Raw genomic sequence first — 13,563 nt, forward strand, 5'->3', positions numbered from 1 at the left:
ATTTCACAGTGACAGGCACTGAATCTTTACAACACCAGTGTCAACAAGTCAGGAATTCAAAGGGATTTTTATTGCTGTCAGGTCAGTAAATGTTAGCCTCAAACAAATTAAAGCTTTGTGGGGTGAGGAGTTGTGCCTCCACATCCGTGACCTGCCAGGAGGAATTTAATTCGAACACTGCTTTAGAGGCTTCATTTCAGATCCCCATCTTTTAGGGACCAGCTCTGGGGAGGCAGAACTGCTGCAAGAGCTGTCCAACAACCAGACACCCCAGCTGAGCTCCCTTGGAACAGCCATCAGTGGCACAAAGCACTCCAAAAGCAAATCTTCCCCTCAGCAGTTCAGCTCCAAAGGGCTGCTTTAATTGCTGTTTATTTTTGAACGGGCCTGAGCTTGATCCCACATCCCTTTGTTACAATTTTACGAGGCAGGACGGTGATTTCAGGTCATGATCAGGGATTGTTTGCTGCCCGTGTTTATTCCTGACCCTGGGTGCTGGTATCTCACTGGGCATGGAAGGGATTTGTTGGTCTGCAGAGGTTTCTCTGTTCCACACCAGCTCCAGAATCAAAAGGAAGTTATCCAAAAGAGGTTTGCAAAATGTTCTGTGTCTGTCTGCAGCGGCAGAGTAACAGTGATAATCTGCAATGATTGACTCCCTGTTTGTAACCCGTGTCCTTTCACTTTCCTTGGCATTAGGGCAGTGCAGATACGTTCTCATTTCCCACCAGAACAACATTTGGGGAAGTGCCATAAAAGAGGAACCTGTCAATGCTCACGTGCTCGAGGGTTCCTGTGCTTCTCTGTTTCACTGGGGTCACAAAGGGGCTTTTTCTGCGTGGAAGTGTTTCACACTGCAAAAGTACTGATCTGATAACTAAAACCAGCAAATGGAATGAAATGGGGCATTAAAGGTGGCTTTACACCATCAAAGCATCGGGCTGGAGGAGCCTCCAAGCAACAGGAGCAGAAGTGCTGATGGATAATTCACTGGAAAAGTGGGAACAGCAGTTAAGAGAGCTCAGAAACTTCCTGGTGCCATTTCCGTTGTACCGGTGTTGACACACATTTGAAACCCAACATAAAAATAAATAGAAGAATGGAAACAGCATCAATGAACTTACATTTTTGGCCACAAAGGGTTACCAGAACTTCCTGACTGATTTAAATATTGTCCCTTAAAAGTCAAGTGTTGGGGTGACCTAATTATGGCCTTCCAGTACCTGAAGGGAGCCACAGGAAAGATGGAGAGAGACAATTTGCAGGGGCCTGGAGGGACAGAACTGCTGCTGCCACAAATGTTTCTTTAAAAGAAAAAAAAAAAAATCCCATGCTTGATTTAAAAATAATCAGAAGCCTTCAAACCCAAATTTTCCTGGAAAAAATGAGTCACACTAAATCAGTACCCATATTTTATTCCTGTAGGTAAGATCAGCCCAGAAATGCATTAAAAGGTGACCTATCCTTGATTTATCCAGCAAAACATTTGGAGACTAATTAAAAACAAGTTCTTGGGATTAATTACTGAGAATAAATCTCAAATCAGTTAAAATCAAGTCAGAGAACTTGTTCCTAACTACAGCAAGATGGTGAAGTTAAAACTGGAAAGGTTGCACAACCAAATAAACTGAATTTTGTCCAAATTCACTGTATTAAATTACAGTCATCTGGTAATGATTGAGAGCCAGAGAGGTCTGGTGTATACAAGGGATATAGACACAGCCTCCAAATATGAAACAAATTAGGAATAACTGGCCTCCAAATAAGCACTTGATGTATGAAAAAAGAAAATGCAAACCTCAGAATGAGAGCCACAGCCTGAACCAACCCTCGCTTCCAGTTCCAAAGGCTCCAAGGCAGCTGTGACAAAAGTGTGATGCAAAACATCTTGGGAAGCTTCCCACAATGTCCTGGTTCCTAAAGGGGAACAGAGAAGGGGGAAGGAGAGAGGCTCTGTAAGAAGGAACTGACACCAGCACCATCCTCCTTGGGTCTGGAGCAAATTATGTGGGATGAGAGGGAAAAATACATGAGAGGGAAAAAATAAAGGACAAAACCTCCATGAACCACATTGTAATTAACCAGAATATACACAATCATGGAATTATGGAATGCTTTGGATGGCAAGGGACCTTAAAGCCCACCCAGTGCCACCCCTGCCATGGCAGGGACACCTCCCACTGTCCCAGGCTGCTCCCAGCCTCAATGTCCAGCCTGGCCTTGGACACTGCCAGGGATCCAGGGGCAGCCAGGGGCAGCTGCTCTGGGAATTCCATCCCAGCCCCTCCCCACCCTCCCAGGGAAAAATTCCTTCCCAATATCCCATCCAGCCCTGCCCTCTGGCACTGGGAAGCCATTCCCTGTGCCCTGGCATTCCATCCCTTGTCAATAGTCTCTGTCCATCCTTCTTGTAGCCCCTTCAGATGAGGCCACAGTGAGGTCACTTGGAGCTTCTCCAGGCTGAGCAATCCCAGTTCTCCAGCCTTTCCTCTCAGCAGAGCTGCTCCATCCCTCTGATCACCCTGGTGCCTCCTCTGGACCCCCTCCAGCAGTGGATACATCCCTTCAGGTCAGATCACCCACTTCAGCTCTGACACATTGCAGAGCTTCATTTCACCCTCACCAAAGAGCCCGAAGCAACCTTGGCTCTTGGAGGATGCACTTCCAGCTTTTAAAAAACCCCCAGAGCTTAAAATAAATACATTTCCTAAATGCTGTGCAAGCACAAAGCCTTGTGCTTGTGCATATTTACAAACATCCCCCAGCCTTGACCTGAACCTGTTCAGCATCAGAGCTTTTGTTTTTCCCAAGTCAAATTGTTTTGTAAATTCCGAGTCCCGTCAGATCAACAGCAAACTCCAGCAGCCTGATCTCTGCAGAAGTGTAGGAAATTGCCCTGGGATTGTCCCTGCTTTGTCACACCGACCCTCGGTTACTCACAGCCTCCTCCTTGCCCTCGGGAGGAAGGAAACTGCCCTGTCACTGGGAAAGCAGGAAAAGGAGGAGAACACGAGGGGAAAGGAACTGCATCCAAAGTCACGGATGGGGTCAGCGGCTCAGGGCTCAGCTCTGAGCCAGCAGGGCTGGCAGGCTTTCTGTGACAAAGCCGGATTTAGAGGCTTTTACCTCATTTTAAGCCTCTGAACTCCCCCACAATCAAAGGCACCGAAGCTGTGAGTGTGAACCCCCGTGCAGGGTGGATTCCACTTCTTTCCCGAGCAGCTGCAGCACAGGAGCAGCGTGAGCAGGAGAAGCCGCTCCCTCCCGCCCCACCCTCGCTGTCATCCTGCCCCGGAGCTTTCCTCCCCGGCCACCCCTGCTCCACCTCGCTGCTCGCCTTTCCACGGACCTTCCTGTGCTCCCACGGAACCCTCGGCGCTCATCCCACATCCAGGGTGCTGCTGGAAGGGCAGGAAGGGAACAGCAGGACACAGCTGGCACTGCCCAAACCCCCCCAGTGCCAGCCGAGGGCAATCAGCCTTTGGATTTCAGTTTAAAAGGGACATCAGCGCTGTCAGCATAGCGAGGATAAACGAGAAAAGGCTGGATGTTGGTTTATTTCCAGAAAAATATTGGAGAGAAACGTGGCATGTGTCCCAATAAGGAAAAAATTATCCTCCAGCTAAACTTGACACCAGGCAGGAGGGACACCTTCCACTAGTCCAGGTTGCTCCAAGCCCGCTGAAGTCTGGCATGTGTGAAACGTGAATGTGAAGATGCAAACTGTAAATTACAGGGTCTGTTTCAGGAGGGAAAACCATAATCAACAAAATCAGGAAAATTAGCTGGGTGGCATAAAAAACTGTAATAAAGATAGATATCATAGCTTTACTGAAATAATTCTTTCCCTCACTTCAGAAAGCCTCAGAAATACTGAATTTCAAGTTCTGTGAAAAAGCGTTCCAGTAATAAAAAGAGACTTAAAGCTCCACAGGAGACAATTTGAGTGCTTAACCAAAGTTTTGATTTACTTCTCTGAGGTCCCAGCCCAGAAACCTGCCCCAACACTCATGCAGGAGCACAAAAATAGATTCCCAGCTGCACATACAAACACCCGCCTGCTCAGATGGTACCAGAGCAGGTCATTAAAAATCAGCTTTTTTAACACAGGAAGTGCTGCAGCCTTTTACATTTTACCACATATAATCTCTCCAAAAGAGATGCTTCCAGGAGGAGCAAGGCAGCAAGCTTGTATCCCAAAAATCATCTAAAGGGAATCTGTCTGCTTTCTCAGTTGATTTTTTTCATGTTACCAAGACATGACTATACTGGTTCCAAAAACTTCACTAAGTGAGATTTATTCCAGAGATGAATGCTTCCCTCTGCTTCTTGTGCACAACATTTGGAATATTTCAGCTGTGTCCAAGCAAAGTGTGTCATGGTCTGAGCGGGGCTCTGGAGTTTTGGGAGGTGTTGAGTTGTGGTAACGCTGAGAAGGAGCTAACTGCGTTTTTCCAACCATTACCTGTGTTTGTTCTGATCTGTGTCAGGCTTCCACACCTGGCTCGAGCTGCAGGCTCCCTTCAGACAAATCCTGTGACCCCCCCCAAGTGGCCCTGGCTCTCCAGAACCCCTGGTCCTGCTCAAGTTCCAGCATCCTTCAAGCACCCCTGGCTCCCAGCCCTGCCTGAGTACCCCCAGTCCCCCTCAAGCCCCCTCATCTCCTCTCACAACTCCTGGTCCCCCTTGAGTCCCCCTGCCTTCCCTTAGGACCCTGGCACCCCTCAAATCCCTCTGACCCCCCAGAACCCTTAGGTCCCCCCTCAAGCTCCTCTCGCTCCCTTCAATTTTCCCTGGCTCCCCTTAAAATCCCTGGTTCCTCCGAAGTCCCTCTGGCTGCCCTCCACGTCCTCAGTCCCCCTCAAATCCTCCTGGCTCCCCTCAGAACCCCTGGTCCCCCGCAAGTGCCCCTGGCTCCCCTCAGCACCTGACACCCCTCAAATTCCCCTGGCTCCCCTCAGCAGTCTCAGTCGCCCTCAAATCCCCTCAATTTCCCCCGCTCCCCTCAATACCCCTGGTGCCTCTCAAGTCCCCTCCAGCATCTTCGAGCCTCAGTGTCCCCATAACGTCCCGGCTCCCCTCAGCCCCCCCGCTCTCCTGCCGCCCGCGGGCTCTCAGGTGGGAGGGCTGAGGGAAGGGGAGTCGCCGCCGGGCCGGGCCCTTCGGCGGGCGCTGGCAGCGGGCGGAGGGCGGGGGGAGCAGCGGGCCGGGCCCCGCTATTTGTACCGGAGCGGGGTCGAGCTCGCCCCAGTGCCCGCCGCTGCCCGCACCATGCCGGGGCTCCGCGCCTCACTGCCCGCCTTCCTCCTGCTCCTCGTCCTTCCCCGTGGCAGCCCCGCGGCGCCGGGCGCCGGGCAGGAGCTGGAGCCCGGCAGCCGCTCGGCCGCGGCGGCGGCGCGGGTGGCCCTGCAGTACCGCAACTTCCAGGCGGGATCCCTCGGCGAGCTGAGGGCGCTCGGGCAGGTCCGCAAGGCTACGCTGAAGGTAAGCGGGGAGCCGGCGGGGTTTAAAGGGACGCTGGGGAAAGTGCAGTTAAACAGTAATTATTCTGTTGTTATTCAGTTCTGTATAACCGAGCTTAGCGCGTTCCCACGCAGGGCACCGGGCGCCTTCCCGCATCCCTCAGGAGCCGCTGCCCCATGCTCGGGGACGCCCGGGTTCCCGCAGGGAGCACTGTCCCATCTCCCTCAGGGGGTACCTGAGGCCCCTCCGGGACTGCTGTCCCACTGCCCCATCCTCAGGGACATCCAGGTCCCCTCATGGCCCACTGTCCATCTGTCCCTTCCTCAGAAACACCCCCTCAGGGACCATTGTCCCATCTCCCTTTTTCCTCAGGGGGCACCCCCTCAGGAGCTGTCCCACAGTCCCTCCCTCGGACCACGAGGTTCATCTAAAGGCAGTGCAGTTCCCACCAGAAAATATACCTTAATCTTCCAAAAATCACATCGAATTGAGGCGACAGAACAGGACAGGAGTGCTAGAGAGGAGCAGCTACGGGGACAGAGCCTTCCCGTCATGGGGAGCTTGCCAGGGATGCTCGAGGTGGTGCTCGGGGTACAGCCCTTCTCCTCCTCCAGGCTTGGGGGTTTTTTACAGCTTATTCAGTTTCTGAAAGTACAGGATCAGGCAAAAACTTCTGGGGAATGTTTTGTCCTTGATCCTGGAAGGAATGCATCACCTTCCTGGAGAGCCGAGGGAAGGGATTTAAATCCAGCCCTGTGCTCCTGCTGCTGGGCAGCTCCCGAGAGCAAGGGTTGGTTGTTCTGGATTCCCAGTCTGAGGTGCCAGAGGCAGCACTGGATTCCACTGGATCCTTCCCAGGATCTGGAGATCTTACACCACTTGTCCTGTGCAACTCCTAAAACTGAGTAAGAGGGTGTAGTGTTAAATCCTCCCTTTCAAAAAAGATATTCCAAACCAACCAGAAATATCAAGGATGCATTAATGCAGCCCCTGTATTATAGAGATCATTAGGTGCTGAGCATGGAAGTGCTCTGTGACACTGAAGTTTTCCTATGAAACTGCTACAGACACCTATGACAGGGATTCACTGTGTTAGTTTCTACTCTCCAAAAGTACAAGTGCTCCTTCTGTACTTCCCGGGCACTTTGCATATGTCTATATGTAAATATTTCCATATATAAACACCTGTGCCTGTCTGAAGAATAAGGGAATATTTGTGGGGAGGGAAAGGGATTTTCCACCCTCTGTCAGCCACCTGCTTCCTGATGTAGGAAGGAAAACAATTGGCTCATAATAGAGAAGCGAAATTGCTCCTTATTTCCTGACAGTGCTGGGTGCTGTAGGAGCTCCCTGGAACCACTCTCTGCAGTTTATTTCCCTTTTTTTTCCTTCGCACACTCTGTGAAAACAAGAGGAGAAATGCACTAGAAGTGGGCACTTCCTTCTTTCCTGTCCACCCCTGGAAAAAAATGAGAAGAATTTCCTGGAAGGAATGTGCTGTATTATGTGAAGGCAAGAGACAGAAATGTTGGGATTTGGGGGGTTTTTTGGCTTGTCTGGTTTTTAAGTATTTTTTTTAAGTGGGCTAATCTCCTATTGGTTACTCTATTTCTGGATCTCCTAAAATCAGGATAATTTTTTCATGGAATTTAATAATGAGCGCTGTAATTTAATACTGACTTTATTAGGCCACGAGCTGGTGAAACTGGTAATTGGAAACAGGAGTGGGAACTCTCTTAGATGGGAAAGATCTTCCAAATTCAAGTAAAATGAGACTTCCTTTATTGGCAACGAAATGCCAAACACGGAATAATCCTTACCTTGCTGTTGCTTTTTGTTGTCCCTTCTTTTTTTCTTGAGTAAGGACCTTGTAGGAAACAGCAGCTCTTTAGTTGGCAGCAGCACTTTAAAATACACTTTTGATAAGAGAAGTATTAGTTTGTGCCAGCTGAAGATCCCAGAATTTAAAGGGAAGCTTTTGGGAGCAGTTTCCCATCCCAAGCTCTCCTGGAAATCCTAATTTAGAAGTAGGGAGGTAAAAGGGAAAGGGAAAAGCCAGGTGACCTCGTGCAACATTTGCTTAAATTGGACTTAGAAAATCCAGTTTTCAGATATCCAGGTGAACATTTCACAACCTCACCTGGACACAAACAGTGCAACACCACAGCTCTGGTCCCTAACATTAGAAGTCAATTAAAATTTTTCTATTAATTTCCAACAGTCAGAGCCCCATGTTTGGGTGGGAAAGGCAGAATCCATGGCAGGAGCAGCTCTGACTCCTTTTTCCATAGTGCCAGCTTCTCCATGCCCAGTGATCCAGGCAAAAGCTGATCCCAGGGGAGAAATCTTGGTGGGGAAATGCAGAGGGGAAGAGATGGAAACCTCCTGCAGCACGGGGGGGAGAGGGGGATCCTCCCTTTCCGTGCCTGTGGGCAGTGAGGGAGGTGCAAACTGATTGCAAACTGATTGTAAACTGATTCCTTGGGGACCTGCAACGAAGCCGCTCTGAAATTGCTGTTTTGGCCTTCCCAGGACTGAAAATCTGTCAGGAAAGCTGCAGTAATTTGAAGCCCAGAAGTAAAAGAATCCCGCGACCCAGATATTGAGTGGAAAAAATGAATTACTCACTTGTTTTCTTCTCTTTTTGGACATTTTTATCTTTGGCTGCTTCCCCTTGGGGTTGTCAGATACCCCAGAGCTCTGACCAGCTCACACTCTGGGATTGGTTAACAGCGTTTTGGGATGAGAGTGGGAAAAATAGTGGAAATGGAAGTTTTCCTTCGGGACTATGAAGACTTTTGTACATCTCCAATTATTTCATGCTAATTGGAGCTTCCCCCTTCTCCCTGGTGAGCTCAGGAAGCCCCAGGTGTTCACACCAGAATAAATATTTATTTTAGCTGTGTAGCATCATTTGAAAGCTTTCTAGGCAGCAGTAGTAGAGTGGTAGTACCTACTAACAATACTATGGGGGAGTTGTTGCAAATCAAGAGAGAATTTCTGCTTCAAAACCCATGGAAACACAGAATTCTGTGCCCTTTTAAAAGTCCTGCTGACTGTTTCAGCTTCTCTCATCTGCAGGACTGATGACATAAAGGAACAAGCCTGGGTGACTGTAAAAATCCCCAAATTAATCAGATATGGGTGTTATAAACCATAGCAACAACACCTCTTGGGTGGATTTACAATGGTTAGAAACTTCGACTTAAATGTGGTTATTCCAGGAGATGAGAGCCTTCTTAACTTCATTTCATTTCAGTTACTGCTGCTTTGGTGTTCCTGCATTTCAGAAAAGCAGTTTTCACTCTTCTGCCCATGTCCCATTGTCACTTTGAGGTCAATATTTCAGGCAATACACAAAAAGGGCAGAAGGGGAGAAGGAGGATGCAGAGAAGAAAGAAATTATCAAAGTCTGAGCTCATCCTCTGTGTTTCCTCCACCTCCCTCATGGTGAGATTTGGCTCCACACTGGACTTGTCTCATCCTAAAGCTCCAGGAGGGGATTTTATAAAAATAAAGTGACTAAAGCAATTTTTTTACCTGCATTTTCCAACTCTGTGTAGGTACCACAGGCAGGTGCTGAGCTGAGGATCTGCTGTGGGTATGAAACTTCACTCACCTTACACCATTAATAATTTCCTGGGAAAAGTGTGCCGGGAACAGGAAGGCTCAGGGTTAGATAAACAACACACAGAGGTTTGCTTTGGGTCCTGATCTGCCAAATGCTGCCAACAGCCAGAATTGTGTTTAAACACCAAGGAAGACTAAAAATCAGCGCTGTTGCACTCAAACCCAGGGAACTGCAGGAGGGGCGTTCCCTCCTCAGTGCTCCTTGCAGCACTTAAGGCTTTAATTCCACTGCTGGCTCCATCTTCTCTCTTCCAGAACATCCCAGAGTCTGGCCACAAGTATTACCTGCAGTTCAGCACTGAGGACTACAGAACTGGGGTGAGTTCCCGCCCTGGGGTGAGTAATGCCCTCACCCTGGGCGTTAATGAACTCCAGCAGCTCCAAAACAGGGACGTTTGTGTCCTAAATGGATGTGCCGCAACGGAAGGACCTTGTTGCTCCTCCCTGCCTGTCTTTGCTCCGAGGCTCACCTGAGCGGTCGTCAGGCCTCAGTCATGAAGGGATTTCTTGCTCAAGTCACCTGAGGCAACCAAGGGCCTGAGTGGAACTTGGCAGTGGCCCAGGCTCAGTGACAGTGTGACAGTGTGATCCCCACTGTCCCTCTGTGGTCCTCATTCTCCTGCTGTCCACACCCCAAAATGGGAATCAGGAGCTGACAGCTCCACGTTCTTTCCAATTACAACCCCCTCCATTTGCTCTGTCCCAGCTGTCAGCAGCATTGTACTGTCCTCTTCCTTCACACACATTTTGTGGAATTCAAACGATTTTCAGAACTTACTGTGAAGCCTTAGATTATTTTTGTTTCAAGGCTGACACAATGAAAGTCCCTGTTATCAATTAATGTTGTTTCTTGAGCTCTCACAAACATACTTCCAGGATGACTTAGAGCATTGTCATGTCCTGAAAGCAGGACAAGCATTAATTAAAACCTTCTGTTAAATCCCTTTAGCCTTGTGGTTTTAACCTCTTTCCTGGAAAAAAGAAAAATAAAATCCTTCTTGACACTTTCCAAACCCCTGAGCAGCTTCATACAAAGAGTGAGTTGCTGGTAAATAAAATCTTGATTAAAGATAAGAGTTTTAAACTCTCCCTTGACAGGAAGATGCTGGGAGCTGCCTGGCTACAGTGCTGTATCCAAAGAAAAAGTCTCCTCCTGTTGTCAGCATCAAGTGCTCCCACACCAAAGACAAGAAGGAAATCCAGGAAGAGGACAACAGACTTTACCAAAGGATCAGGCACCAAACCAAACCAATAACTGGAAACAACATTCCAGGTATATTCCTCCAAACAATCACCTGTATTGCATTTTGTCTTAGCATGAAGAACAGAAGCATTTGAAAAGGAGACACATTACTGACAGTAGCACCCTGAGACCATCCTGCTGTCAAAACAACCCCACCTCCCCAGGGATTTTTGGGAGAACAAAGCCCCTGTGGATTTACCAGCGGCACTCAGCACCATCCTGTGAGGGTGGTTTGGATTTAAAAGCAAGTCCACACCATTTTTAAGTCAAGTCAATGCAGACTGTCCTCCAGGAACAACAAATGTCCAAACCCACACACCTCCCCAGCTGTGGCTGGAAATTCACTGGGGATGACTAACACAATTTTTCCACCCTGGAAAAATCCCATATTTTTTCACAGCTAGGTAAGGACTCCCATTATTGTGGATTTTTGGGTTTCTCACCTCATTGTGGGGACCCCTCTCTTGGCAATGTCAGCTCTGCCACACTTTCATACCTCACTGGTACTGCAGGTTTGGCATCATTCTCCTCCCTGAGACACATTGGAGGGAAGAGCCCCATCCCAGGAAACGTGCTGTGCCAGGCAAAACCGCTCTGAGGTTCATCATTTTTCTGCTGAGCAGCCAGAATCAATATTATTTTCTCCTTTCTCCTTGCCTTGCAGACAGCTATGGCAACATTGAGCCTGCCCTGGAGCCAGTGTGGGCTCTGGCTGTGGCTGGCAGCAGCTCCATCATGTGGGAAAAGTCCACGGAGACCTTGGGATACTTCCTGGCCCAAGTGAAGGCTGTGAAGCAGTGGGTGAGTGGGCAGCAGAGAGCACTGCCCTGAGGGGGGTTACCCCAAATCCCAGGGGGATTCTCCTCACCAGCAGCTCCACCTCTGCACACTTTGTGCAGGTTTTGCTGGGGAAAATTGTCCTTACCTGGGTCTGCAGGAGTGGCTTCTGCAGGTGCTGCAGTTCTGAGCCCCACAGCAGAGCCCAGCACCCTCTGCCCCCGGCCGTGCTCACACCTGACACAAACACCTGCCTGGGGAGCAGCTCCAACACCTGCAGCACATCCATCCAGCAGCACTTCCAGAGCCCCCTGGCCCTCAGCCTGCTGGGATCCATAGGCAGCATCCAGGTTTTGCTCCTTAGCTGTTCAGCATGAGATTTCTCTGAAGGAGAGGTTAATAGTCAGGTATAATTCTCAGATTTAATTGAGGGTTAAACTCAATTGATTAGCACTTAGCCAGCCTGGTTCCACTGCAGACAGTCAGGCTGCAGAGCCACACAGAGAATGTTTGGTGCCTTCAAACATTCCATGCAGAAAGTGCTCCTAATTCCCTGTCTTTCCATGGTCAAAACCCATCTGACTCCAGCCAGCAACCACAGCCATGGGGCCCTGCTCACCTTCCCCAAGCAAGCTCGTCAATCACAGCAAACATTAAATTTCAACAACATAAACCTGTGTTCTTGATAATTCTTTTCTTTTTTACACCTGCCAGATGAGGAAAGATGATTTTATTGAGTTTGACTACACTGTCCTACTGCATGAAATGCCAACCCAGGTAAGGAATTTCATGTGGACAACCCCTGCTGTCAGCAGGAAGATGAACAGCGTCAAGATGATAAAATCTGTGTGTTTCAATCCCTTCTCCAGGAAATCATTTCCTGTCACATGCGCCTGACGTGGCTCCCCGGGCACCCTCTGAAGGTGAAACACTTCTGTGCTCCTGAGAGCCACGGCCTGGACGAGGGATCTGGGGCAGAATCTGGATCAGCTGCTGAGGCTTCAGCTGAAAAGGGAGGAACTTCTTAAGTGAAATCCTCGGTTTTGGATGTGGATCCAACGAGCTAATCCTTGTGTTGACAGACCTGGAGCTGGGATCATCCTTCCATGCAAGTCAGTGAATGGGAATGGTTTCACTGACCTGTTCTGTGCCAAAATTAATTCCTGTCACTTCTTCAACTGCAAGACTCCAGTTCTGCAGCTCTGCCTAAACCTCTGCTACTCCATATATACACAGATGAACACACCCCAGTTGATTTGATGCCACTAATTAACTGTTACTCAAGAGTTTGTAAACAAAATTAATATATTTGGATAAAAATCGTGAGTAAAGTGTTAATCTGTCACTAAGAAATATTTGCCTACTAATTTTTTATCACTTTTTTGGGTTTGAATCATGCTGATTTTAAACTCACACCTCCAATAAACCAAGTACCATCACTCAGGGTCGAGGCTGGGTTTTCTTTCTGCTGCTGTTGGAGCCCAAATTTCCCCCTTCTCTGTTACCTCAAACCCAAACACACCTGCAGAGCCAGGGAGGCTCCCTGTGCATGAGTTCCCATGTTTGGGAACAGCTCCTCTGTTATTCCTGCCATGTCCTGTCCCATCCTAGCCACCACAAAGTCACGGCTTTGTCCTTTGCCACCAAATTCTCCAGCTGGGTTCCCAGCAGATCCACCACTGTCCCACCTCTGCTCTCTGGGATTGTGCCAGACTGTCCCAAACTCAGCTTTTTTCCACCATTGATCAGGTTTGTGCCAGGAAAAATTAAATCCTTCCCAAGAGCATCACCTTCCTGAGGAAAACAGCCTCTGAGATGGCTGTCCTGTTTAATTTGGGGTGGTTTTCACAATCCTTGAGCTGTAATTGGGAAAAACAATCCAAGGATTTCACACAACAGCTTTCTGCAGATGTTTTAAGCTTCCCAATTTCCAGCATTCTACACAAATAAGTCTGATTTTCTGACTGTAGCTTTTTCCCTCAGCACACAAAAGGCACCCAATAAACTCAGGGAGGCAGCATTCCACATCCTCCTGGTGTTTTCATTCCTGCTGGGAGAACATTTCTTATCATCAAAAGTGTGAAATCAGAGCTTGGAATTCCAACATTCCTTAAAGAAGCTGGTGAATGAAATATTTTTTTGGAATTAAGCCAAGAAAATAGGATGGATTTGGCACTTTGGGGCTCTGATGTTGTCTCCTTACCCTGTTTTGGCCACTGCTCTGCAGAGCTGGAGCTGAGGATCAGGCACTTCCCAGGCACCAGGGCAGTGGAAATGGCTGCTCACAAACTTACAGCAGTTAAAAAAACTCCACAGCAACTTCTGGATAAGTAGCAAATCTGTTGGAGTTCTAAGGCAAAGTCTCCCCCAGCTGCTTTTAGGCCAAGATTTCAGCCTAAAACCCTCAAATCATACAGCAAAATTCTTTTCCAGGTTTGTGGAGAACCAGC

General features: G+C 48.6%; 1 protein-coding gene across 1 annotated transcript; it reads left to right on the forward strand.

The window, feature by feature from the left end:
- The first annotated feature begins 5,202 nt into the window (after window positions 1-5,202).
- LOC125330771 (ovocalyxin-32-like) lies at window positions 5,203-12,552 on the forward strand. The gene is made up of 6 exons (XM_048314357.1): window positions 5,203-5,484; window positions 9,349-9,411; window positions 10,192-10,366; window positions 11,001-11,137; window positions 11,828-11,890; window positions 11,983-12,552. The coding sequence occupies exons 1-6, from the start codon at window positions 5,272-5,274 to the stop codon at window positions 12,139-12,141; spliced, it is 810 nt and encodes a 269-aa protein (XP_048170314.1). The 5' UTR covers window positions 5,203-5,271; the 3' UTR covers window positions 12,142-12,552.
- The last annotated feature ends 1,011 nt before the right edge of the window (window positions 12,553-13,563 follow it).

Source organism: Corvus hawaiiensis, chromosome 10 (assembly GCF_020740725.1).
Source record: "Corvus hawaiiensis isolate bCorHaw1 chromosome 10, bCorHaw1.pri.cur, whole genome shotgun sequence".
NCBI classification, from domain to species: Eukaryota; Metazoa; Chordata; class Aves; order Passeriformes; family Corvidae; genus Corvus; species Corvus hawaiiensis.

Bases quoted from the DNA above. Each gene is read 5' to 3' on its own strand.
- LOC125330771 (XM_048314357.1), top strand. From the start codon at position 5,272: ATGCCGGGGCTCCGCGCCTCACTGCCCGCCTTCCTCCTGCTCCTCGTC. The intron at 10,367-11,000 runs GTATATTCCTCC...CTTGCCTTGCAG, and splicing joins AACTGGAAACAACATTCCAG to ACAGCTATGGCAACATTGAG. The intron at 11,138-11,827 runs GTGAGTGGGCAG...TACACCTGCCAG, and splicing joins TGAAGGCTGTGAAGCAGTGG to ATGAGGAAAGATGATTTTAT.